General features: G+C 42.5%; 1 protein-coding gene and 1 long non-coding RNA gene across 4 annotated transcripts in view; one reads left to right on the top strand and one right to left on the bottom strand.

The window, feature by feature from the left end:
• Positions 1-6,467, bottom strand: part of LOC137160493 (uncharacterized) — a 28,153-nt gene extending 21,686 nt beyond the window's left edge. Inside the window, exons 1-2 of one of the 2 annotated variants that reach the window (XR_010921899.1) lie at positions 6,057-6,467; positions 2,717-2,778 (exon numbers count right to left, since the gene is read on the bottom strand). This is a non-coding gene — a long non-coding RNA (uncharacterized lncRNA). Of the gene's footprint in view, positions 1-2,716; positions 2,779-5,869; positions 5,972-6,056 lie in introns of those variants that run through there. The other variant, XR_010921898.1, reaches the window with a different exon arrangement.
• Positions 6,468-7,207: 740 nt separating this feature from the next.
• On the top strand, positions 7,208-27,099 carry DDX47 (DEAD-box helicase 47). 2 transcript variants are annotated; one of them, XM_067559667.1, is made up of 13 exons: positions 7,208-7,318; positions 8,452-8,545; positions 9,921-10,109; positions 10,881-10,952; positions 11,587-11,705; positions 12,355-12,426; positions 12,906-13,022; positions 13,159-13,305; positions 13,624-13,761; positions 15,368-15,438; positions 15,674-15,803; positions 15,899-15,991; positions 25,786-27,099. In XM_067559667.1, exons 1-13 carry the CDS (start codon positions 7,244-7,246, stop codon positions 25,789-25,791), a joined length of 1,323 nt encoding a protein of 440 aa, XP_067415768.1. In that variant the 5' UTR covers positions 7,208-7,243; the 3' UTR covers positions 25,792-27,099. The 2 variants fall into 2 exon arrangements, with proteins under 2 accessions (XP_067415768.1, XP_067415767.1); XM_067559666.1 differs by lacking the exon at positions 25,786-27,099 and having other exon boundaries at positions 15,899-18,215.
• The last annotated feature ends 457 nt before the right edge of the window (positions 27,100-27,556 follow it).

The raw sequence follows: 27,556 nt of genomic DNA, 5'->3' as shown, positions 1-27,556 counted from the left end.
CATGTTAGCTTCACTCCATCTCAGATCGCCAAGGGGTATTTATAAGAACATTGCAGACTGAAATCAATAATACAGATCAGTGGATTCTCAATCTTTTGCACAGCATGGAGCACAACTTAATGGAAAGGTTGTTGCATTGAGCAGCTCCCTTCTCATTCATGATTGCATGTGCCCATCTCCCAGCTGTTATCATCTCTCTGGCATGTCAAAAATAGTTTATTTTAAAAAATAATATTGGAAAGACTATCAGGTAGTGTTAGAGGGTTGGTTGAAAAAAATCCATCTAAGCTGTTTTTTGACGGAAAATTGAGTGTTTGATTAAACAAAAACTATCTCAAAAAGTGTCCATTTTCTGCTGAAAAAATTGTTTTTTCATTGAAAAATCAAACACCCCAAAATCAAAATATTTCATCCAAAACATGAAATATTTTAATTTGGAAATGCTGCCATGGTACTTTAGCGCAATTGCAGCTCAGTTGCTTTATGTACCCATTCTCCTCTATGAAGAAGGCTCTCCAGCTGGACTATATCTCTAACAATGCACTATGGCCAGGGGCTCCCATGAAAAACCACCTCATTTCTCTTAGAGGAGAGACCATGGTGCATCATGGGACACATAGTCTGACCAGGAAGTCCAGCCAATAGAAGAGAATGGAAGCTCGAAGCATGTGAACTACAATTCCAATGAATCAGCAGTATTTTCAAATTGAATATTTTGTTTTTTGAATTTCTGGGGGAAAAAGTACACATTCTGAATGGAAAATTGTTGGGTTCCCCTCCCCCCCCATTATAATTAAAAGTTTCCACAGAAACAAAAGATTTCAACCAGCTCTACATTTTAACTCTCTTGGTGTGATTTAACACCCGGAAACAAGGAAAAGAGGCATCTCCACAAAGCCAGCCAGCTTTCTGCAGACCAGGAGATAGCACTCAGCTGAACACCCATGCTCACAGCCTGGCCTTGGAGAGCTGCTGGTATAGACATTTTTGTTCTCTTTGAGAAATTTGAATATTTTATGCAATTGTGACTCAAGAACCTCTTGCTGCCAATTGGCAAGGGGGTTTACAGGACTGTTCTGATTATGGTATGTATAGTATGCTTCACCACAGAATGTCATGTGATGTCTTAAATGAAAGCCAGGGTCACACTGGTTATTAATATCATTGTGAAATGTACGTACAGATACTATGTAAGGAGTAATGTATATATACTGAAAATATGTTTTAAAGTCTGTATTAAGGCATAGTTGACAAATAGATTTTCCGTCAAACAAATGATTGTAGTCATCTGCCTGTGTCGAAATATAAATTAAGCTTTATAAACTAACACAATAGACATCATTTACATACAAAGCTAATAGAGAGATATGAAATCAACAGGGCAGCAGCACACAGGAAAAACAAGCCCCAGGGAGTTATAGTGTCTCAGAGTATGGACAATGAACTTTGGGCCTGTAAGTAAAAGGCAAAAAAGTCTTCTCTCTCCCAAAGTCTTTCTACAGCATTTCCAACTCGGTCTGGTTGAGATCCCACATTGCCTGTTTATTTCCTACCCTGCATCTAGGAAATAAACAGGCAGTGTGGGATTTCAACCAGCCTTGGTTGGAAATGCTGTAGAAACACTTTGGGAGAGATAAGACTTCTTTAGATAAGTTAGCCTGAATCATAGAAGCTGGTGTGTGCACTATCCCCTTGGGGGCAGCAGAACTGGTATTTCTGTGAGTGTTCAGTGGATAAGGGACTGGACACTACAAGGGAAACGCTTCAAAGGGGCTCAGGGACTGGGAGCATCTCTTGTTAAATTGCAAGGAAAAACAAGGGCTGGCATAGTCCAAAGGAGAACGTTTGGGTCACTAAGAGGCTGGTGGTGTCAGGAAGCTGTCACCTCATTGAGCACAAGCAATTTTCCCTCTTGCTGAAGGCAGGAGGGTAACTCACAGTCCTGGGTACCCTGAGAAGCATCACAATAATTAAATAACGGAGTTTGCTATGAATTCAGCCTCTTCTTTCCCACATATAGTGATCAAGCTTCCAAAGCATAAGCTTTTGGAAAAAAGTTTTTCTTTTGTGATTATTTTATCACAGACAGACAGACAGACAGATGACTGTCTTATCTGATTTTGTTTCAAAAGTTCTTCTGCTTATTTTTGCATTACAGGTCCAAAAACCACAAGTCACCCAAGAAGCTAAGGCAACAGAGTCCATCTGAATAACGTATTATGATGCTGTGCCACAGCCAACCATACTTAATGTTCAGTAAGTTTCCACAAAAAGCCAATTCAAAGGGTTGAAAATCCATATACAAATACTGTAAGGCCCCAATCCTGTCCGCACGGGGCCGCACCAATGCACTTGCAGGATTGGGTCCTAAGACTCCAATTCAGCACACAACCACATACTCAAGTCGATCCCTATTTAGCAAAAGACTTACATTTAAATTGGGAAGGTGGTATGGCATAGTGGCTAGTGCACAGGTGTGGGATTGAGGAGGCCAAGGTTCAAGGCCTAGCTCTGCTGCTAGGTGACTTTGGCATATCTAGCATATGACCGTGGGCACATTATTTCATGTCTCTGTGTCTAAGTTTTCCTACTTGTAAAATGGGGATAATAACCTCCTTAGTAAGTACTTTGCGATTGACTGAAGAAAAACACTGTGTAAGAACTAGCCATTATTATTATTAAAATTAAATGTGTGCTCACTGTTTTGCTGAATCACCTGTGCTGGAGCTAGTGTATCCTCTTAGGTTGTTCTTCCCCATTCCTGCAGAACTAGTCGTTCTGGAGATTTGGGGTCCATTACATATGGAGAGGAAAAAATGTTATTACATACACCTCACCAATTCATTAAAAATTAGCACATACTTCATAAGATTCAAAACTTTGGAAGCACCTTTGAAAACACAGAAAAGATGCAATCTGATATAGTTAAATAACAAAGATCAAATTACATTTGATAGTAATAGCTCTAAGGTTTTATCTGGTACTCTGGTTTAGAAATTTGGTTTTACATCACAAGCTTAATGTCCTGGAATATTGATTCCAGGCCTCCAACCTGCATGTCTTGGATCTTTAAGAGGGGGCAGAGAGAGAGAATCCTCTAGCATTTTTACCAACATTATTTAAAGAACTAATTGGAGAAAGCACTGAGCCTGTATTAACTATACAAAAGCCATTTTGCTTATCTCCTCTTGTATAATCACGTGACATGAAACTACTGCAAGGGAAATAATATGTAGAATGATATTGATTGTTTTCTGTTCTTCTGGGAAATAAAATTGTTTATCAAAGTCATAGATTTTTATTTCTCTAATGTTTCCATGGAAACACAAGGGAGAAACTTAAGGTTTCAATCTCTGAAAGATTTAAATAAGTTTAGACTAGAGGTACCACAGTTATATTTTACCCTGCTAAACTCCATGTAATTTACAACTACAAGTAGATCTTTCTGGACTATGGTGAAGCTCTGGGGGTTTTTTGTTTTGTTTTTATTGGTTTTTTTATTATTATTTTACTTTATCTTCAAATTGGAATCAGGTAGGTGAAGTTACTAATGATTATGATCTCATTAAACACATATTTTCCTGAATTTACATTAGTATAAACCTTAAGCAGTAATTGAGGGCTTTTTTCTACCTATATTTGTATGGGATATAGTCATGAATTTTAATATATTCAATAGAAATGCCATGACTGAGGATTTTATTTTTCCTTTCAGGGCCAATAAATAACGAGTTGTGAATGTTTTATTTTTCTTTGTTGCAAATAGTCTGTTTCATTTGAGAATAATTATTTTAAACCCTATCTATTACTTATCTGAGTGCAAAAAGGACAACTGAAAATCTAGTGAAAGCACCTTTTAAACACACACACACACAATTAACTCAGGAATAGCTTTTTGCTGAGCTTTCCAAGAATCATTCAGTGCTTTGCAAGTGCTCTTAAGAAAAAGCACAAGGAATTTCAGCCAGAGGCTCACTTTTTCTGATAAGTTAAAAGCACTCAAAAATAGGAACCATCTCCTCCACCATAACTCTAGCTGCTGATATCCCAGCACCACAGTAGAGTGAGAATGACTGTGTCTCATAAGAACTGACATACTGGGTCAGACCAATGGTCCATCTAGCCCAGTATCCTGTCTCTAACAGTGGCCAGTGACAGATGCTTCAGAAGGAATGAACAGAACAGGGCACTATTGAGTGATCCATCCCATTGCCCACTCCCAGTTTCTGGCATTTGGATGGTTAGGGACACCTGAAGCATGGGGTTGTATCTCTGACCCTCTTGGCTAATAGCCATTGATGGATGTATCCTCCATGAATTTTTCTAATTCTTTTTTTGAAGCCAATTATACTTTTGGCCTTCACAACATCCCCTGGCAATGAGTTCCACAGGTTGACTGTGTGTTGCGTGAAGAAATATTTGTTTTAAACCTGCTGCCTATTAATTTCACTGGGTGACCACTATTTCTTTTGCTATGTGAAGGGGTGTATAACAACACTTCCCTATTCACTTTCTCCACACCATTTCATAGACCGCTATCATATGCCCCCTTAGTCATTTCTTTTCTAAACTGAACAGTCCCAGGTTTTTTAATCTTTCCTTGTATGGAAGTTGTTCCATACCCCTAATCATTTTTGTTGCCCTTTTCTGCACCTTTTCAATTCTATTTTTTTTTTTTTTTGGATGAGATGATCACAGTGACACACAGTATTCGAGGCACAGGTGTACCATGAATTTACATAGTAGTGTTATATTTTCTGTTCTACTATCTATCCCTTTCCCAATGGTTCCTAACATTTTGTTTGTTTGACATTGAGCAGATGCTTTCAGGGAACTATACATGATGATTCCAAGATCTCTTTCTTGCGTAGCACAAGAATTTAGACACCAGCATTTTGTATGTATGGTTGGGATTCTTTTTTCCAGTGTGCATTATTTTGCATTTATCAATGATGAATTTTATCTGCCATTTTGTCACATAGGCACACCCACTTTTGAGAGATCCCTTTGTAACTCTTTGCAGTCAGCTTTGGATTTAACTATCTTAATTTTGTATCTGCAAATTTTGCCACTTCACTGTTAATCACTTTTTTCTGACCATTTATGAATATGTTGAACAGCACGGGTTCCAGTACAGATCCTTGGGGGACTCCACTATTTACTTCGCTCCATAGTGAGAACTGACCATTTATTCCTACCCTTTGTTTCCTATCTTTTAACCAGTTACTGATCTGTGAGAGGTTCTTCCCTCTTATCCCATAACTGCTTAGTTTGCTTAAGAGCCTTTGCTCCCTGCTCTCCCTTCTCCTTTCACCCCATCCCACCACCATTCTTATTAAAGGCTTTCCGAGAGTCCAAATACATTTATCAAACTGATCACCCTTGTCCACATGCTTACTGACTCTCTCAAAGAATTCTAAGTCTGTTGAGACATGATTTCTCTTTACAAAACCCATGTTAAGTCTTCCACAACCTATTGTGTTTACAATTTTGTTCTTTACTAGTTTCAACCAATTTGTCTGGTACTGACATTAGACTTACCACTCTGTAAGTGACACAATCACCTCTGGAGCCTTTTTTTTAAATTGGCATTATACTAGCTACCCTCCAGTGATCCAGTACAGAACCTAATTTAAGTGATAGGTTTAATAGCAGTTGGTAGTTCTGCAATTTCATATTTGAGTTCCTTCAGAACTCTTGGGTGAATACCATCTCGTCCTGATGACTCATTATTGTGTAATTAATTGGTTTGTTCCAAAACAGCCTCTATTTACACCTCAGTCTACCGCAATGTTTCAGATTTATCACCTAAAAAGAATGGCTTTGGTGTGGAGATCACAGTGAAGACCAAAGCAAAGAATTCATTTACCTTCACTGCAATGGCCTTGTTTTCCTTGAATGCTCCTTTAGCATCTCAATCATCCAGTGGTCCCCAACTGAATGTTTGGCAGGCCTCCTTATTCTGATGTACTTTAAAAAAATGTTGCTGTTAGTTTGTGTGTACTTAGCTAGCTGCTCTTTAAATTCTTTATTGGCCTGCCTTATACTTGACTTACCAAGCTTTATGCTCCTTTATTTTTTCTTCACTAGGATTTGACTTCCAATTTATAAAGGTTGTTTTTTTTATGAGAACTGCCTCTATTGCTCTGCTGTTTAGTCAGGGTGGTATTTTTGGTCCTTTTACTAATTTTTTTATTATTATTAGGGATATACATTTAGTTTGAGCTTCTATTATGATCTTCCTCTGCACCTCCCTGGTATTTCCCTCTGCTCCCTCCTATTTCTTCTCCTTTCACCCAATCCATCACCAGTGCACAGCAAACTCCTATTGCTCTGGAGGGAAGGATGGTGTGTCCTAAGTTTGCTCCTGGCCTCTGGCTTTTTGAGTCCACAGTGGATCAGAGGGGATGGTGGAATTTACTAAGCACAACTCACTGGCAGCATCAAAATGAGACACCACTGAGCTCTCCCCTTCCTGTCTCACCTGCTTGAAGGGCAACCAGATATTGATCATCTTGTACCATTTAAGCTAAGGCTCTATTGCCCCACGTTAGCAGTAACACCCTTCCCAGTGCTACTGCCCCAGGCTCTGGCAAAAAACAAACAAACCAAACAGGAGGCGGGTTTTGCACGCAGTTAGCACGGTGGGTTCAGAGCAGACAAGGCCGGGGGCGCTCACAACTTGATGCAGCCACTGGAGATCAACTCCACCTTGGGGAACAGGGTTGACCTGATCCTAAAAAAATTCAGCGCTTGCCCGACTAGGACTTGACCTTCCCCCCGGCAGGATCTCCATGTACCCTCCCCCACCACACACACACCCAGACCCGGGTGTGGGCACCCCCGCATCCACCGACGCGCACGCGGCCACATGCACCAGCCCAGATCACATGGACCCGCTACAGTAACACATGGATTCTCTCACGCGAACCCAGAACAGGAAGGCAGAAACGCGAACACGCGGCCCGGCAGCGCAACACGACCCCGCCCCATTGCGCCCCGGTCGCGTTGATGGGGTCCTCTATCACGCTGATTGGCTGGAGGTCCGCCGCGCAGGGCGAAGTCCCACAATGCTCCACTTCCGATTGGCCGTGCCCCCATACGGCCCCCCCGGGGGGGGAGGGAATGTAATGTGACGTAATCGGAAAGCGACGCTTTCCGAGAAACCGACACTCCCGAACCCCGCCGCGTGGGGGGGGGCACTAACGAACTAACTCAGAGTGTGTCAACGGTGAAGCGCGAGATGGCGGCGGACGCGGAGCCCGGGCCGCTGGAGGAGGCAGCAGCGGAGGAGGCGCCGCCGGGCTTTAAGGAGCTGGTGAGAGAAGCGGAGAACGAGACGCCCCGCCCCCCCCCCTTGTTCCCCCACAGCCTGGCGTCTCTGCTCGGGTCCGTCCTGCTCTGGGCCCCGCCAAGCACCGCGGGTCGCACCTGGCACTAGGACACCTGGTTTAATTCCCTGCTTTGCCACCGGCTCCCTGGGGGTCCCGGGGGGCGTGTCTCCACCCCCCCATCCGTGTCTCCATTGCCCATCGGTGCAGGGGGGAGGACAGGGCCAGCCGCTCCAGCCCTGCTGTGCAGGGGGGGAATTTTCCTGTTAAAGACTGTGCGCTGCTCCGGTCCCAGGGGGGTGTCGAGGCCAAGTGCCCCAGAGCGCCCCTGTTCTGCCTGCCTGGCACCCAAGAGGGATGCCCCCCGGCTCCCCTGTGTCATTCCCTGCCTTCTTCTGAGTCTTGCTACTTATTGTTTAATCTGTGCGAATTTAAAGTCGCTCTGGTGCCAGCGCTTGCTGTGGGTCCTGCACACAGCCTTCCAGGTAGGCTGTGCTGGTTCTGTTTGCCCCTCTGCATCGGGGGTCTCCTGGAGGGAGTAGCGGGTATTAGCTGGCAAAGCGTCCTGTTTTCATATGGGCTTCAGTTACTCTTGGTATGAGAGGTAAAGAGATGCTACTAACATGAAATCTTGTTAATAAAAGTAGATCAGGCTGCTATGCCTGCACCAGGGCCCCTTTCCCAGCTAACTTTTGTCATTTAAAAATCACATTCGGTTCTCAAATGTTTTTCTCTGCCCCTGTTTCTATATGAAAGAACCACCTCAAATAACAGGGAAGACAATTACATGGGGAAATGCAACTGGTTGTATACAAAGTGCCATGGAATGCAAGATTAGGGAGGAAAAATACCTTTTTTTGTTGTTTTAGTGATATTAGTAGCTACTTGTAGTAATAGGGGGTAAAAATTTCAGACAGTTTTTTTTTTTTTTAATTAAGTTGAGGGATTCCTTTAAAAGCGATCCCCACAGTTTGTGGCTGCATCATTGAGTGTCCATGGGGTGATTGGGTTGGAGTCTGGCTGAGAGGGACTTAGCTATATCATTAATTGCATTTGATTGACTGACTTGGTAGTTCTTAGCCACTTCTTATGTTTTTTCCCTTTTTTCTTCCACTCTCAGGGAGTAACAGATGTGTTGTGTGAAGCTTGTGACCAGTTGGGATGGAAGACACCAACTAAAATTCAAGTTGAGGCTCTTCCTGTGGCTCTCCAAGGTGAGCAGAGTCTGCTTGTTTGCTTCCAAGAGCAGGTATATGAAGAAGGGTGCACAGGAGACTCAATTTCGGTGAATCTTGTAGCAGTCTCTTGTTCTTGAGATGATTTCACTCTCCACAGGAGCATGAATGTTAACTGCAGTATCCTGTCCAGATTCCAACTGGGATCTGACAATCTATTGTCTCAAACTTCCTCTGCAATTTAGATGGATACAGTATTTTTCACTTCCTATACTGCTCTTTAGTTTTGAGGTGCACTATTAAATATGGCTTTGGGTAAACATGCTGTTTAAGTAAGGTGGATGAAAATTTCATAGCACATAATTCAACACATTTTGTTTTTCCTCTTTGCAAAATATGAGCGTATATCATGATTTTCTCCAAATTATTTGCCAATTAATACCTGTAAATAAATCTTCATTAATAGTTCTTAGTGAATATTTGAATTTTCAGTTGTCTTGATTAGTCACATAGATGCATGGTACATTTCTGCTGTCTGCCTGAAAGAAGGTATATCTTTGAATCAGGTTTTCAGAGTGAATAATTGCCAATTCAAAATGGCTTTCCATGAACATCCTGTAATTGCGGAAATCAATTATGTTTTTAGCTAGCATTACTGCTGCTAAGCTCATTCACTAAGTAAACATTATTGGGATAGGAATACAATTTAATAACACGTTTAAAAATATGAGTGGCTAGTTATTCAGTATTTGCTTTGTCCTACTACTTAAATATTGGCAGATGTGTTTGAATAAAGGTCAAATATAGGTATTGGCACTTCTCTAATTAAACTTTAGGAACTTTCCTTGAAGGCAAGAATTGGGGTTATTTTAAGATGTGGCTCAGAGCAGATGTTGTCTTGGCAAAAGCAAGATTGGCACTGCTACTGGATCTATCTGCAGCAAGGTTCCTAAGCCATGCAAGGTGTCTAAAACTGGACAAGATTTCCTTATCAGTCACAAAATAACAAAGATATTTTTTAGACATATTTAAACATATGAGGGGAATGGCATATAAAATGGCTGGATTTATTGAAATGTGAAGTGAGGTTTTGAGACCTAAAGTTTATAAAACAAACTATATGCTGCTTGGAACCTAATGGGAAGATGAAAGGGACTGTGGGATTCAAGTTAACTAGTTAAGTAGAAATAAAACTATGTTTAAATGCTATAAAGATCTGTGGAGGCTCCCTGTTCTGTTACTGTGTTCATCACACCCCTTGTTTTCTCACTCCTGTGGGTACTTACTGATACAGGTTTCTCAAATCTCATTATGGGGCTCTCTCTTCTTATGTGCCTTGTTACCTAATGCTGTGAAGGCATCTGTCTCTAGGCTCTAGTGTAACAGACTTTTGCCTCCGTCTCTCCCCTTGTAGGCCGGGATATCATTGGGCTGGCAGAGACAGGCTCTGGAAAAACAGGGGCCTTTGCTTTGCCTATCCTGCAGGCACTGCTAGAAACACCCCAGCGCTTCTTTGCTCTTGTCCTCACACCGACCCGAGAGCTGGCCTTCCAGATCTCAGAGCAGTTTGAAGCTCTTGGATCCTCTATTGGTGTCCAGAGTGGTGAGTGGCCTTCTAATGGGCCTCAGGATTGTACAGAATTGGGGTGTTACTGTGTGCAAATTTGAGGGAGTAGCAGAAAGTTGTTAAGCTGTAAGGAAGGGTGTGGAGAGGGAGGAATGAGGGGAGAGGGAGGAATTGAGTATGGGAGTGGGATTGGGAAAGGAACATTGTTGAGGGGGCAGTATTTGTGGTAGCAGTATATCACCTGTCAGTGTGAAAAAGAGCATGTAGCAATCTGTTTCCCTGAGGTGCACATCCAGGCAATAGATGTTTCCCAAGAGAGAAGTGTGAAGGATCACCCATAACCACATGTTAAATTGTCAGCCATAAATTTGTTTCAGCACCCCAATGAACTGAATAGGAGAGTTCACACCTATCAGGCTTTCTTTGCCGCCTCCTTGCATTGGTTCCAGATTCAAATGAATGTTAAGGGCTAGGAACTCTGAACGAATGCACACATTTTGCCGCTAAACCTAGCAGCAAGGGTGGATTCTGCAGCTAGCTTTGTAACTGGAAAACATAGGGACATGACAGTAAATGAGCTGGTGACTTGAAATCTGGATTAGGATATCTGGTGGAAGATAGTTATTGGTCAGGGATGTCAAAATGAAATTAAAGGGAACTCTCAATAAGACAAGTGGCTTTTAGTTCTTATACAGGAATTGTGGGTTGATTTGAGAGGAGACAAGAATAGGTAGATTGTTGGTTATGGTTGTGACTTGTACTGATTCTGGTCCAGGGGGACTCACTCTGCTTATTTTTGTCCCACAGCCGTTATTGTGGGTGGAATAGACATGATGTCACAGGCTCTGACCTTAGCCAAGAAGCCACATGTTATAATTGGTAAGAAATCAGCATGTTGAGTGATACTTGTAATAAGATCACAGGCATTCTAAGGAATGGGAAATGGGGGTGTTGGTGGTCAGAAATTCCTGTGTGTGCGGAGGGACTGGGGAGCATACCCTCAATGTGGTGGTCTTGGCTTTGAGAAAGGGGCAGTAGATATGTCCATGCTAATATAATCTGTTTTAAGTTTTTTTTATAGTGCCTGTTACTGGGGTATCTAAGCAGCACAAGCTTATCCCAAAATTGTCCAGCCAAGTTGTCTTGGGACTAGTCTCCCATTCTTCCCCAAGAGCTCAAGCACCAGGTCTAGCTCTTCTCAGGATGCCTCTAATGTGGCCCACATATTTCCTTGGAAAATCTGGTTTGGTCATACTCATTTTAAGACAGCTCTGGCCCACAGGAGCTTTTCCATCCAGGGAAAATCAGTCTGCTTTGACTTCTCACCAAGCCGCCTTCAGTTCCTAGCACAGCTCTGAACGGCTGTGGCTGCCTTTACAAAAGAGGTCAACTCTTTTGAAGAGTCCCGCTCTCCTGACTTGCAGTGCCCCTTCCCTCCTTACCTGGGCTGCATTCTGGGGCTTTTTTCCCATTGCTGTCACCTTTACCTTTCGCCTTGATTGTCTGTTGGTAGCAACACCTGGCCGTTTGATTGACCATCTGGAGAACACAAAGGGTTTCAACTTGCGAGCTCTTAAATACCTGGTTATGGACGAAGCTGACCGGATCCTCAACATGGATTTTGAGACAGAGGTGAGGCCTACAATCCCTGTCCTAAAGGGAAAGTCCTATAGAATTTAATAGGTAAAATCAATATAATCTTAAGAAACTATTCTAAAAGTCTGTAAGACTTAATAGAAAATGAGATCTTGCTGTAGTTTTATTAAACTATCCCATAGAACTTGATGATAAATTGTATCTAACTTTTAACATCCCACAGGATGCTGTAATAAATTCTACACAACGGTTTAAACAACACTTTAGGAAGGGCCCCATCTCTGTTAAAATCCTGTTGTATTCTTCCCTAAGTGTTTGTCTTGTTGTTCCATGTTATATGCACACACTGATGTATGCACTCCTGCAGGTATACTGCCAGCAACAGAGAGTACCTGTTAACTTTTAGAATCTGTAGTGACTGTTCTTTGTACCCTCATTACATGTCTAGGTGTCCCTGCGCACAATACAGCTTCTATTTATATGGCTTTTCTAAGAGAAGAAAGGGATTTATTGGGTTGATCACTCCTCCCACATCAGGCAGATTAGCATGTGGCCTTGTAATTGTATGCTTTCTGCACTCTCAGCCTGGAACACCTTACTTGAAGGTGCTTACTTGAAGGTGCACATGTCTTGACTTCTGTGGTGCCTCAGTAATAGGTTTTGCCTTCTCCCTCTCTTTTTAAAGGTAGATAAGATCCTGAAAGTGATTCCCCGAGACAGGAGGACATTCCTGTTTTCTGCCACCATGACCAAAAAGGTGAGAGCATAGCACTCTGTATTAACTCTTCTCAGATCAGCCCACGTGTGTGTTTTGAGAACAGGGCAGTGAGGTAAAGGATTATATGATAGATGTTCTACACCTCTTTTCCCCGGCCTAAGGCTACGTCTACACTATGAGTTAGAGGTGTGATTCCTCTGCTTGTGTATGTATGCTCCTGTATATACTACTATTTATACTGGTATAGCCATGGTAGCACTGGCAGTGAGGGCATAAGTATAAACCTGCCTGAAACTGGTGGGTATGTACTTGGCATGGCTCAGCCATGCCTCCACTACCAGTGCTAATATGGCTACACTGCTGTTTATACTCACGCTATCTTGAGAGCTAGCACAAGCACATGTACACGAGTAGGGGAATTGTGCTTCTATCTCATAGTGGAGACAAAGCTTTAGAGCAGTGTTGTTGAAGAATTAGCATCTTGCTAATACTGACTTATTTTGATCTTCTTCATTCAGGTGCAAAAGCTCCAGCGTGCTGCACTGAAGGACCCTGTTAAATGTGCTGTTTCCTCCAAATATCAAACAGTTGAAAAACTGCAGCAGCATTATATTTTCATCCCCTCCAAATTCAAGGTAATGCCTCTCTACTCTCCCCATCCTCAAAGCCATTCTTGCTCCCCTGCTCTCCCATCTTCTCTGGATTATGGTTGAAGTTGCCCTTTGCTTTCACGTAGCCTGTACCACTCCTGTGTTTGTTGGTCCTTTGCAGGACAGTTACCTGGTTTATATCCTGAATGAACTGGCTGGGAATTCCTTCATGATATTCTGCAGTACCTGCAACAACACCCAAAGGACAGCTCTCATGCTCCGCAACTTGGGTTTCACTGCCATACCCTTACATGGACAGATGAGTCAGGTAGCAGCCTACCCCACCTCTTTCTGTGCATATGAAATGGAGATGTGCCACTGGGTTATGACCAACTCTGAGAGGAAACAGACGTGTGTAGGGTTAGCACCCTAGAACTTAATTTAACACTAATGCTGCCACCAAATTTCAGTATACCTGTATCAGTTGTTCCAAGTGAAAGCTTAATCTCCCAATCTTTCTGTATACAGCATGTAACAATAGTTTGCTATCAAAAATAGGTCACTTGTAGGTTCAATCCCTTACTGTCTGAGTCCTTAACTTTCAAAGTGTAAGTTTGTTTCTTTCTTTTTCTTTCTACTCTAACAGAATAAGCGACTAGGATCCCTGAACAAGTTCAAGGCAAAGGTCCGTTCCATTCTGCTAGCTACAGATGTTGCAAGCAGAGGTCTGGACATCCCACATGTGGATGTGGTGATAAATTTTGACATTCCCACACATTCCAAGGTGAGATACTCATCTTGATGACAGAGGGTTCCTATCACCTAAGGTTTAAGATTGAGCACTGGAGCTCGCTACGGAAGACTTTCTCTTTTTTCTCCTCTGCTGACTGGAGCTCTTAGCTCACTTGTCTAGATGAAGTTGTACCATTTCTGTTCTCTGGCAACGGTAATGACCACTTTGATGTTTTTACTTTTTGGGTGCATTGGTATGTATTGCAGAGGAGGGGTGTGATAAATAGGGATACTTTTTCTATTAGTGCCTGGGAGGGAGAGTCAAGGGATAAATTCCAGTTTCTGTTGCATCATGCTAAAGGAAAATATGAACTTTAGTCTTTGGAAACAGTCCATTTTTAAATGATTTCAGTTTCTGTATGTTGTGAATTTAAAAAAAAAAAAAAATTCAGCTTTAGGGTTTTTTTGTTCTATGTTGATGAGGATTTTCTCTGCAAGGGAGAAACTGACTAGACTAGAGCGCTGTGAAAATGTACAAATTTATGTAACTAAAATGGAGACTTTCCTAAACCTGAAGAGTTAACATAATCTTAAGACATCTCTCTGTGGAAGACATAACATTATCAGATATGACTTTTCAAGTTGATGGCATTTCTTACTCAGACTATCTCAGAGCTCAAGATCTGCTATTAGGTAAACAATATTCAGCATTCTAGAAATAAAAACTGACTATTTTCCTGTAATGCTTATGGCGTACTAGACAACAAATAAGAGGGACATAGTCTTTTCATGTGAGATCTTAAAAAATAGGGACTATGGGTAGGTTAGGGATAATAGACCTATTAGATCATCTAGTCCAGGATTTCTCAAATTCATAGTGTGGACCACATCTTAATAGTAACTTGTGAACATCTCCCCTTACAATTCACTGTCTCAGACCTCTTCCCTCTCTTATTTCTTGCAATCATATAACAAGCCAATGGCAGCTAAGGGAATTGTATAGGAAAGTAGCTAAAGTATTTTTATCAGCCGTAATGCATTTTAGAAAATGTGTTAGTACCATATAACCAGCAAATGCTCTTCAGATCAGTTTGGAGACTTCAGATCTAGTTCATTCCCCTCACCTTTGTCTTGCCCATTCAAGGCTATTTCCTACAATATGTTCTCCAGAGTTTTGTGTGGTATTAAATGACCCTAGCAATGGAACTTCCACTTCCCTTAGACTATACCACAGTGCAGTAGATTGCACCCAAAAATGTCATGATAGTCAACCTTATTTTTATCACGGTTTAATTTTGTCCTGCAGATTTGGCAGTGCGATTGACTGTCAGAAAAGGAAAAAATGAAGAGGGGCACTGTTACAGGCTTATACCATAATTCAGAAATGGGTTAATGCCAGAGAACAAACTAGAGAGCCGCTTTTTACCATCCCCTGAATTCTCAGGTGGCTACACACACTACTCCTTTGGTCATAAATCCTGACCATGGTTTCTCCCCTCTCTCATGGTTTCTATTATGTCCTAGAGAAATGCATAGTCATTTAGCTGCTGCTTGTGGGGCCTCTGTATACTTGGACATAGAGCACACTTCCAGGGATTGTTTTCAGTTCAATATTTGGCGGAGCACGTCCTGTTGCTAACTGAGATATTTACTTTCAGGATTACATTCACCGTGTGGGGAGGACAGCTCGAGCTGGGCGGTCTGGCAAATCCATCACCTTTGTCACCCAGTAAGTAACATCATGGTGTGCCTGCTTCTTCCATCATGCTTCAGAGCAGGACGCACCTGTCCTCCTCCTGCATGAATAGGGAGCATCTTTTTTGCCCTGAGGAGCAGAATTCAGTGTGGTGAGCTCTAGTAGGAACCATGTATGGCTGGCTGACTCTTTCTGGGTGGAGGCTGTGGCTAAAGAGAACCAAAGTATTCCTGGGAAGACTGATCTGTACTGGCTCTCATTTTACCAGGTATGATGTGGAACTGTTTCAGCGCATTGAGCATCTCATTGGCAAGAAGCTGCCTGTATTCCCCACACAGGAGGAGGAGGTCATGATGCTAACAGAGCGTGTGGCTGAAGCCCAGAGATTTGCTCGTATGGTATGTGCCTCATGTCCCTGGCCTCTCCATTGCCCTGAATTTCTCTCTGACAATGGAGAGTTCTAGCAATTACTCACCTTGATTTTTTTTTGCAGGAGTTGCGGGAGCAGGGAGAGAAAAAGAAGCGATCCCGGGATGAGGCCAATGATGACGATGACACAGAGGGAGCCACAGGTGTCAGGAACAAGGTGGTTGGTGGGAAAAGAAAGAAAAGGAAAGCCAATTAGCCAGATATTTAAACTTCTAACCCTTTTGAGGTAACATGGGCTGGGAAGGTACTACCACATAGTATCTCCAGCAAACCACAAGCCTCCAGAACTTTTGTACATTTGTAAATGACAGGTCAGTTGGAAAGAAACTTTCCACTTTGTCTGTGTCACCAGTACACCATTCAGTCACAGCCTGATCCTGCACCCTGGTGATATAGTGGAACCTGTCCTCCTTCCAAGGGTTGGTATCTGTTCTAATGCTGGACTGTAGGAGGGAGTCATCTCCTGCAGATGGACTGTCCCCTGGACCTGGCAGCAGCTGTCTCCTGGCATAACCCATTTTTGGAGGGGTTAAATAGGAAATGTAGGCCTATGGACACTTTTTCTCCCCAATCATGCTGCAGTCTATCATCACTCACCATCCAAATCTCAGGGAGTGCTTCATGTCCCAAAGTCTTCATAAGACGATTGCAAGCAAGAAAAAAACTGAGAAGCACCTTGCATTTTCCTGGATGTGCACATGACACTCCAGGATGGGATTCTCGCCTTGAACAGAGAGACTCGTGGTGGGGCAAAAATTCCAAATATATATTACTTAACCACAAATCAGTTTGCCTTTTCACGTCTTATAACTTGTTGTGCCACTTCTACTTACTTTCAAAGTTATCTTTTAAGGGGTTTCCCTCCTATATAGGTTAACATCTCCCTCTACACCCCTTACTGTGAAGTCAGTCATAATACTCAACATATGCCAGCACCATGCTTTCTGTGGAAGCTGCATTGTGTCGCAGATGTTGCAGTGACTTCATACAATCTAATCTCCTTGGAGGAAAAATGTCAGGAAGAGGGAAAGAGGCTGGCAGGGGACGGGCAGAGACTTATGTATAGCTTTCTGTGCTTTCACTGGTCTGACTCCTGTAGTACCTGAGAACCAATACTAGGGGGCAATGTTATCTAGTCAAAGCAAAGCCCTTTATGCTAGAGGAAGAATAAATGGGTTGTTATCAGATGTTCTATTTCTGACTCTTCCTCTATCCCAATAGTGCTTCCTCTGTGTGTTGCTGCTGAGCTTAGTGGAATATAAGAAGCAAGAGAAGCCTTTTGTAAAAAGTGGCAGAAATAATTCAACTTCCTTTTCAGTACAGCAGCAGTCCATAGGTAGTAAACCAATGCTAATATGAGCTCTAAGGGTGCTCTTCAATTACTTTCTAAAATGTTTCACTCATGAGGCAACTGAATAATTCTGCTGTCTGGGTGGTTATAAAGAGTGTGTCAAAGCTGGTCAGAACGAAAAATTTCCATTCCCCTAAAAATGCAGATATTTTGAGGAGGGAGTTCTGAATGGGAATGAAAAGCTGAAATTTAAAATTTCTGAAAAACTGATTAATGTCAGAACATTCAATATTGAATACAATATATAAAGTCAGTGATAGTTAAACCCTTTTACTTTATCATAAGCGTTTGAATTTTCCTGTGAAAGTTCATCAAGCTCAACACATTTCTGCAAAATTTCAGTTTACATTAAATGGTAATTGCTAACAATGCTTCTGTCAAATTGTTTGATGAGCTCTGTTGCCCATAATATAAACACACTCCTAAGGGTAGTGGTCATCTGATCCACACTATTTATCATTAACCTTGACTGCCTTATCAGCAGCTTCAAATGGATATGCACCGCCAAATTCTCTCCACTCCCTCTCAAAAAAATAGAATTTTATCATTTGGTTAAAGCCAGTGTAAATGTGAGATCTTGTAACTCATCAGGGCTAGACACAAGAACGTTATGTCATTTAAAGGGTTTAGTGTGACTTCAAGCACTTGTTTCTGTGTCAGGAACAGCTCAAGAAATTGGACTTTAAATCTGTGTTCGTAGATTTTATCTTCACAACACCTCTGTGAGGTAGGGAAGCACTGTTATCCCCATTATCCAATTGGAGAATTGAAGCGCACAGATAAAGGGCTTGCCTACAGGAATGATTAACCTGCAGCAAGCTGGGTTTGATTCTACCCTGCACTAGCCTGCTGCAGTCTACCTGTTTGTGGGTGCTCTCCTGGCATGTGGTAACAGCTCCTAAGAGCACTTTGATCTCGTTCTTTTTGAGAGCACATTAATAAGTGTCTTTTTATTTCTCCATAAGCCCAACACAGTTGGACTAATGGTAATTAACCCTGTCTTTACAGATAGCGTGACAGACTTTTTTTTTTTTTTAAAGCAACTTCTTAAAAGCTACAGTACACCTGGTGTGTAAAGTGGTTTTTGGATTCATTAGTGAGCTGCAGAGCTAGTAACTTTATCATTCATGACTAACACAGCCAGCTATGCCCAACTCATGCTGATCACCATGTTTGTTGCACAATCCTCTTATCGTCCATTCTAAATAGTGGTAGGCATGTGGTATGAGAAGGCAATGGGTGTGTTTGTCTCTTCTGCCCATTAACAATAGTATCACCTCTGCCATTGCAAAAATATTGTTTCCATGGTACTGTACTCCCAGGAAGTGTAAGGCATTTTGTTTAAGTTGTCCCATTTCCCCGTGTTCCATTTGTCCTCCTGCCACTTGCTTACAAAGACAATGTTTAAAACACTGCTTCCTGACTTCAGAGATTCCAGACTAGTCACAGGGAATGAGGCAAAAGAAGAGTAGCGGTGGTGGGCAAGAGCTACCTGACCCTGAATCCAGAGATTCCCCTACTGAAAATGTCTTTAAAAATCCACATTCTCTCCCTCTATCTGCACTGATCTCTAATACAACTACTGGTAGGGTCGAGTAGCAGCTCACAGGCACAAATGCTATGAGACCATCTCAGTCCTGCAGCACCACTAATTGGTGCCCCTCCCCCATTCCCAACCCATCCACACATCCTGAGCAGCATGTAGCTTTGCAGTGAGTAAAGGGAGTAAACTGAAAATAAATACACAGAACAAAGAAAAAGGGAGAGAATGAAAAAGGAAAGGCAACAGTAGGAGCTTGGCATGTTTGTTGGGGCAGGGTGATGGGGGGGCATGTTTAGCCATCAATGAGTAAGGAGGATCTTAACAAAAAGACCAGGAGTGGCTGTCCTAAGATGTTCCACGCCTATAAAAGTGTGGGCTCCACCTTGGCTTATGATCTCACAAGCTAAGCAGGGTTGGCCCTGCTGGTCAGTATGTGACTGAGTGGTATGTCTATGCAGCGGTTAAACACCCAGGACAGGGTCCATGTCCACTGACTCAGGCTGGTGTGGATTGGTCTGCAGGTCTGTAAAATTGCAGGGTAGAATTTGGGGCTAGGGCTGGAGCCCAGCCTCTGGGACTCTCTCCCTTCATGCGGTCCCAAAGCCCAGATTCTTGCCTTAGTCTGCACCATGATTTTACAGCACCACAGCCTGATCCCTGCAAGCCTGAGTCAGCCAAGGGTGTTTATTTGCTGTGTAGACATACCCTCAAAGGCCTCCAAGGAAAATCCTTGTATAGCCAAAAGTGGTGTAAGTGATTCAGTGTGTGGCACAATCTTGTCTGAGTTAGTACTGAACAAGTGTTCCAGTTTGGCTTAAGGGGTTTACTATACTGCTGGAGTAAGGGTGGGTGCCTTTTGGATGAAATTTAAACCACAACTCAGGGAGCAGATGGGGTTAAAAAGCGAGTCAGAACACAGACCTCTTTCTTCCAGTGGACATTGGCTGTTGTTCCACAGCAGGATTGTGATATCAGAAAGATAATTCTGTCTTGTATGTGAACTAAGGATCCAAGATCTTCTGTTTCCTAGAAATGTAATAATTATAGGGAGAATATGAGAGAGAACCTGCTCAAATTTCAAAGGAAGCAAAGCCACGCCTTATGAAGAAATACACTACAGAGCATTCTTCACAAGAGAGGAGTGGTTCTCTGGTATTGATGTCCTCCCCTGGGCTGGAATGAAAAGAGCTATAAAAGTCACAGCACTAGAAAACCAAAATGCTTTCCCCACCCACATTCTTACCTTTGCCTCACCTACCCCAGCTAAAAATATCTACAGGTTTGAGTACCAGGAAATAGTTTCTTGATATGATTGTGCCAAGAGGGTAGGGATAAAAAGGGTGCTTACGTAACTGAAACGAGGGAGGGGGAAAGTGTATAGTCCTAATACTCATTCTGTCCAGGAAGGTAGAGTGCTAATCTCACCCAGGCTGTTAAATAACACCTGTATCTGACTTCACAGGATATGAGCAAGTGACATCTTTCTGGGTGGAGGGTAGTTTACATCAGCCTAACTATAAAAGTGTCTACACTTAAATTTCACTCATGACAATATAACTGCCCTGCTATGCTGACTTAACTCCACCTTCACGAGCGGCATAGCGTCAAAGTCAATGTAGTTAGATCAATGCAGTGTCAGGCCTGGTCTACACTAATGTAGCTTACGTATTTCCCATCAACTTACTTACATTGCTGTACTGCAGCATCTCCATTACACTGCGTCGATGGGAGACACCCTCCAGTCACACAGCCTTACTCCTTTTGAGGGGGGGATATGGATTAATGGCATAGATCGGAGAGAACTTCTGCGATCAATTGAGTGGGTCTCCACAACCCACTCAATCGATCCCACTGCATCAATCCCTGCAGCCCAGGCAGTGTTAGACATACCCTCAGTGTAGTCGCTGCATTGTTTATGTCGACTTACTGGCTTTCAGGAGCCTTCCCAGAATGCCCCACGCTGACAGTACAATCCGTACAAGCACTTCTGGTGAGGATGTGCATCGCTGATACAAGGAGCAAAGTGTAGACACACACAAGTGATGTAATTACTGTGGCAGCTGTAGGGTGACGTAAATTAGGTCGACTTAATTTTGTAGTGTAGACATGGCCTCAGTCCTTGGCAGAGATTGCCAATAACATGGCCACAAAGTACTAATTTTGAGCTCGTTTCAGTTAGGTTGTAAATTATTCATTGTGACCCTTAACCTTGGATCTCATTACCTCCCAGCTTGGTCTGCAGTAGCCTGAATTTGTTGGCTTTCAGGGTTAAAGTTCAGGTGAGGAATATGGCTTGAGGCATTGTAGGGCATTGGGATTTATTTGGCAGTGGGTGTACTGTTATAAGGGGGTGGGCGATGAAGGTGATCAGGAAGTGGATTGTACTAGTTTGTAGTATAAAGCGATGGCAGGCTGCCCAGAATCCTTTTTATGTATAACTTGAAATAAATTTCCCTTTGAGTCTCTCTCTACCTGTTACTGGATGAGAGTCCTTCTCTTACAAGGTAAAGGAAGCCTTTCTTTTCAACACCACACTGTTAATGGAGGGAGGTAACCTAAAAAGATTAGACCAAAGAGTGAAGTTGTCTCCTTTTGCTAGATCCTAGGCTCAACTGACCAGAGTGCTTGGAACTTGAGTTGCCTCAGCCAGGTATTCTGGACTATATAGAGTGAGCCTGTGACTTCATCGGTTTCTACAGAAACTGGGTATGCAATGCGGTGAAACAGGCACCTCTTTCATAACCAATGACCTATATAATTTAGGAGCTAAACTTGGCAGCTGTAGCTGGTGGTATACAGTAAGCATTGGGAAGAGGCCCAACTCTGAAGGGAGTTCCCAGAATAACAAATGAGTCTGGAGGGACTAATTTATGAAGTGATACTGAAATAACTAAACCTTCATAGTTTAGCCAAATATCTGTAACATATTGTAACTGCTTACAAGTATTTGAAGGGCGTAGCACCAAGGAAGGAATGGTATTGGTCAAGGTTTGAGATAGGTGACTTGCACAATGGAAACAAGTATGTGCAAACATTTGTTCCAAGTGAATTTTTGGTTTTTGTGTAGCTGTAATTTGACTAATTTCTGCAAACATTCGATTGAGTGACTACTTCTTGCAAACATTGTGCAGAGCAAAAATCTCATGCGTGCGTGCATAAACCTGACATCAAATTCCATATAAAACCAGAAGTGTTTGGCCATTTTGAAATCAGCCTTCCCTCCTGTTGAAAAGCTTGTCATCACCAGAAATTATCACCATGTGAGTTTAGGTGGCCAGCCACACTCCAAGAATAGCAAATAGGCAAAGAGGCTGATCGTTTGCAAGCAACCCATAGACTGAATCATGTTTTTATAGTGGATCTGCATGTGCATAAGTGATGGGGAAAGGGCAATATATTTTTGTGCTTTCTACATAAAGGGGAAACATAGGGTTTAAATTAGCAGTAGAGTAAAGCCTTCCGGCAGTCCTCTCCAAGCAGACTCCCTCCCTTTCTTCCACTAATTCCCGTCACCTCATATATTGAACATTGTTTTGGGGAAGTAACTTTCCCATACACGTCCTCTGGCCACCTTTCCTCCCTCTCCCAAAAATCCGTCAGTAGGTTTTCTCCCACATCAACTTTCAGTAGTGGTGGCTAGGTTTACCTTATGTTTGTTTTTTGTGGGATGTGGAGAGGGGTCTACACTACGAATTTAGAATGAGGACCTTCCTTGGCCCAAAGAACCTAGCATGTTATAGCAGTCTCCTCTGGTTCTAGAACAGTTTTAAATTGGGTAACCAATAAGATTCAATTAGGAGGGTGACTCTCAGCAGAGAAAGTGAGATCCCATACATCAGGCATTTCAAATCGTGAGCCCTTCTTCCCTGGGGCAATGGAAGAATAATGCACAGAAAGAACCTGGACTATTTAGCAAAAGTCTTCCAAGAAAGCAAGTGGAGGAGTGTTATGTTACACCAGAGAAGAGTGATCGTTGGGGTGTCCCAATCAGTGATCTAGACAGACATTGCTTGAGGACTTTGAGTCATAGAAGATTTACTGTTGTTACTATATGTAGTTCAGTTTCACCTAAGGAACAATAACCATTTATTTGCAATAGGTTATTGCTCATACTCTTTCCTGCATAAGTGTTTTCCTTCTATAATACGTGCATGTAATGTTTACTTCTGTTTTTCATAAATCTTTTTATAGAGCCTGCAGATTTAAATATTGGAAATGGTACCAACCCTGTCTTTAAATCTGTAACTTTGTCATATGAATATAGGAAATCAATAACAGTAGAAGCATTGCCCTCATTAACTCTACTGTGTTAATCCACTATGAGAGGCAGCAGTAAGGTAACTACTCTACCCAGGTAAGAGAACGTAAAAGCTAGCATAGTGGGGCACAGCAATGGTCCATCTAGCCCAGTATCCTGTCACTGACAGTAGCCAGGACCATAGCTTCAGGGAGAGTGTACAGAACTCAGCAGTTTTGAAGTGATCCACCCCTGTCTTCCACTCCCGGCTTGTCCAGTCAGAGATTGAGCATTGTCCTGAGCATCAGGTTGCATCCCTGACCAGCTTAGTTAATTATCTCTGAATTTATCCAGTTCCTTTTTGAACCCAGTTATACTTTTGGCCATCACAACATCCCATGGGCAATGAGTTCCACATGTTAACTGTGCATTGTATGAAAAAGTATTTCCTCTTGTTTGTATTAATCCTGATGTCACCTAATTAAATGAATAGGCCCATGATTTTTGTATTGTGGAAAAGGGCACATAACCCTTCTGTATTCATGTATGCAGTGGTGGTGTGGCCGTGTTGATCCCCGTATATTAGAGATGAGCAAGGCAACATCTTTTATTGGACCAACGTCTGTTGCTGAGGCCTAGTCTATACTACAGGGTTAGATCGACACAAAGCAGCTAACATTGACCCAGCTGTGGCAGTCTCTTCACCTAACTTCACTTAAATTTGCCTCCCGCCGATGTAAGTGCCTTGCTATGCCAACTTAATAACGCCACCTCCACATTGAGCTCTTCTTATAGCCCTGGTATCTGATTTAAGTTCCCAGGCTCATCTTTTGAAGGTGTTGTGCAAGTTTCCTTGGAGGATGAGGACTGTGAGGTCAGATATAGAGTGACTGCATTGTGAAAAGTGCTCATGCACAGGTGCTATGGTGTTTTTATGTTTTATCATTACTACAGTCTCTGTGATCCCAAATGAACTCACAAAGAAAAAGGATCATCTGCAAACTTTGCTACTTCACTGTTGGTATCTGGCTGTTCAAATTCAGCAGACAGCCGCTCAACCTCCATCCCTGGGGAAACTTTTCCCCCTTTGCTTCACAGATATTATGCAGGATGCAGCACACCGCTATAACCATCGGGATAGTTTCCTCACTGCAGTCCAATCTTGTAAGCCAACAATGCTAGCAACCCTTCAAACAACCAAAGATACATTCAGCTGTCATTCTGCACCTGCTGAGCCTGTAGCTGAAGCTCTTTTTGGTGCTGTCAAGGTGGTCTACACATGAAAGTTATATCAGCACACCTATGTTAGTCAGGGCTGTGAAAAAAGCCACATCTCTGAAAGACATATCTATGTCAACATATCTCCAGCTACATTAGGGGTTATGTTTATGGAAAAATGCTTCAACATAGGCCAGGTCTACATTACAAACTTACAAAATCCACACACTTGAGCGATGTCCTTATATCAACCTAACCCCCCAGTGTAAACAGTGCTACATTGATGGGAGAGCTGCTTCTGTCAACATAACTATCATCTCTCATGGAGGTTTATTAACTCTGCCGTCAGGAGAAGCTCTCAGTAGCTACAGTAACATACCTACAGCAGTGCAGCTTTTTAGGTGCAGACCTGCTCATAGCTAATATAATTCATTCAGGGACATGATGTTCCTACACTGAAAGAAAATACCCTTCTGTTGGTGTACACTGCAGGCCTATTCTGGGATAGTCTCCATACTGTAGACACACCCTTGGTTTTGTCAAGGAGTTGTCACCTCTGAAGGCTTAAATAAACAGAGTTTATATAAGGGGTGACTGGATTTTAAGTATCAATGGAATTGGTCTTTTTTTTATTTTGTTCTCACTGGCTTGCATGCCCCTAATTTAGACTGTCCAGTTCAATTCACATGAAAATGCTCTATGCAGATCCTCTCTTATGCTAACTCCTTCTTATGAGTTCAGTAGCAGCACCCACAGAAGAAGAAAGTGCTTTTATAATGCCCCATTAGTCTCACAGTGCTGATTTAACGTGTCACTGAAAGGGCAGGGATTTAGGAAAAGAGATGCCTTGCTATAGAGTAAAAGAGACCCATTTTAACCCTTCCGTGAATTTAATTATCCTTTTATCTTATACACATTTTTTTTAAAAGTCCCTTTTTATAGTTTCCGCAAATGGTCAGTATCTTGTTACTCTGGTTTGGAAGGGAAGAATAATGCCGATAGTCCTGGGACTCTTGTTTACCCACGTAACAAGAACAATGCCAATAACTGCCATGCAAATTTTCTTCATGCAAGGACCTTTCTACTACTATGTGCTGCAACCTGCCTGTGAAAGGACAGCCTCTGAAGTGTAAAAGGAGAAGTCGGTATTCCTGGCCAGTTAAGTCACAGTATTCAGAGAAGCAAGTGAACGTTACAAGCCTGTCAGCTATTATGGAGTTACTAATATAGCAGGGGAAATTGATAACACACTTGAGAGAAAAATCATCTGATCCCAAGGAGTTTACAATTTACGAGAGAAGAAATGGGACAATAGTTCAGGAAAGAGTTTCCAGTGGCTACTGACAAGTAGAAGGTATGGGGATAAATAGCAGTGCCTGTGAGGTGGGTGCCCGCCTATCAAACTCACCTATACGCTTCACTAAGTAATCACCAGCGGGTAGGGAAAGACCCTGCATCTTTAATGAGCTGAGGCAGAAATTGGAACTGATGATGTAAAAATGAGAAAATCTGTCTCCCATTGCTAACCCTCCCATTTTCAGTGTGACAGGCTAGTGATCAACCACCCATTTTGCTAAACCCCATGTAATCTTTGCCTCCTAGGTTTGATCTGTGATGGAAACAGAAGCAATATTGACCTTCAAAACAAACACTGCACAAGCCAGAGAACATTGTGTGAGATTCTACTCCCTGCCCAGTTCAGATTTGATCCAAACCCCACTGAAATCAATGGGAGTCCTTCCACTGACTTCACCGGGCATCAGATTGGGACCATAGGCAGTAACAACAGATGCCCTAATGACATTTTCTGTTCCTACATACTGGAGGTTCCCAGGACCTGTTCAGTGTAGTTCTCCACAACATTACCTCACCCCAGGGTACCATTCAGTGAGGGGCACCTTCAGGCTTCCATCCAGACTATGCTGCCCAGAATGGAAAGATGATGGGGGGAGGAAAGGGAAGACAACCTCCTATGCTGTCACTTGTGACAAGTGAATCTCTTGGGGAGGGGTGAATCACTAATAAGCAGGTACAGTATCCACCCTTCCCTGCATCCCTCCCCGAAGTTCTTCTCAAAGTGCTGTCTTGTTTTAAAATGAAAATAGAGCCTTTTCTTGCTGCTGTTCTTCTGACTGCTGTTAGCACAGGCCTTCAGTGCACAACTGAAATCTCATGCACTTGGGGTCTCCTTGGGCTGGGGCTGCCACAGGATGTCTTGCCCCTCAGTCTCAGGAAGCCCTAATCCTGTCTGAACTGAAAGCAACAGCTGGCCTGTAAAAATACAGGTCAGACCTTGGAAAAATGGAAGTGTCAGGGACCTGTTGGTGATTAGAAGGGGGATCTTGAGGCTTTACAAGGGGTAAGAAGGAAGGGATTGGTGGGCTCAATGACCAGAGTTGAGGAGATCAGGGGGTGTGTTGGGCTAGGAAGAGGGATCTGGGAATTTAGTGGGTATGTTTTGGTCAAATAACTTGGAAGACAGACCAGAGCTGCTAACCTTGAATTTTAGTTTTTACTGACATGAAGATCTGAAGTTGCTTTTTTTTTATTGACATGATAAATGTTTTACTGACATCACTAAAAACACCATAAACAATGCAATAATGTCACAAAAGTGTGTACTCACTCGCGATATTCTGTACACAGGAATTCGGAATTACGCAGTTGTTTTAGCTTCAGTGTATTGATCAATTGGGTTCTTTGGGCATGTGCAATAATAGAAAACACGAAATTGATAAAGTCATGATTAGTGTAGTTTTATGATACAAGGCGTGATTCTGAATGACAACAATCAATGTCAAAATATAATATGTTTCATTTCTACCCAATTTCACAGACATTTTCATTTATTTATAGGTTCACGGACAGTGTTAAAATTGTACATTTTTTTACTGACTGTCTGTAAATTTATGGATCGTTGGCAACCCTCAATGAGGCTTGAATCCAAATTTCTTCCTAGCATTTGTCATTCACTTGTTACATGATGTTTCAAATTAGATTAGTAACCTCTTTGTGGGTAGGAACTGTGTCTGCCTGTGTGTTTGTACAGACCCTGTCACACCAGGGTCACCGATAATGGGTGCTGCTAACATATAAACAGCTGGCACCTCCTGAATGAGCCCCATCTTTGCACTCCTCTCTAGCCATTCACTCAAACATTCCTCTCTGTCTCTTTGCACTGATAAATCCTCTATTCCTTCCTCTCCTCTTGCATCCCTCCCATTTTCTATTCCTTCTTCCTTTATCTTTCCATTCCTTCACACATCATAATCCCACCGCCCCCATTTCTTGTGTATTGCTCAGTAATTGGGGTCCTGTTGCCTTGACAATTGGGCTGATAGCTGTGATGCTGGCATGTCAGATGCCAGCTCTT

This window comes from Emydura macquarii, unplaced genomic scaffold (genome assembly GCF_026122565.2).
Source record: "Emydura macquarii macquarii isolate MOO-44397 ecotype Brisbane River unplaced genomic scaffold, CSIRO-AGI_Emac_v2 contig_2205, whole genome shotgun sequence".
Taxonomy (NCBI): Eukaryota; Metazoa; Chordata; order Testudines; family Chelidae; genus Emydura; species Emydura macquarii.
Note: the sequence above shows the minus strand (reverse complement) of the source record. Positions and strands in the feature narration are given on the sequence as shown.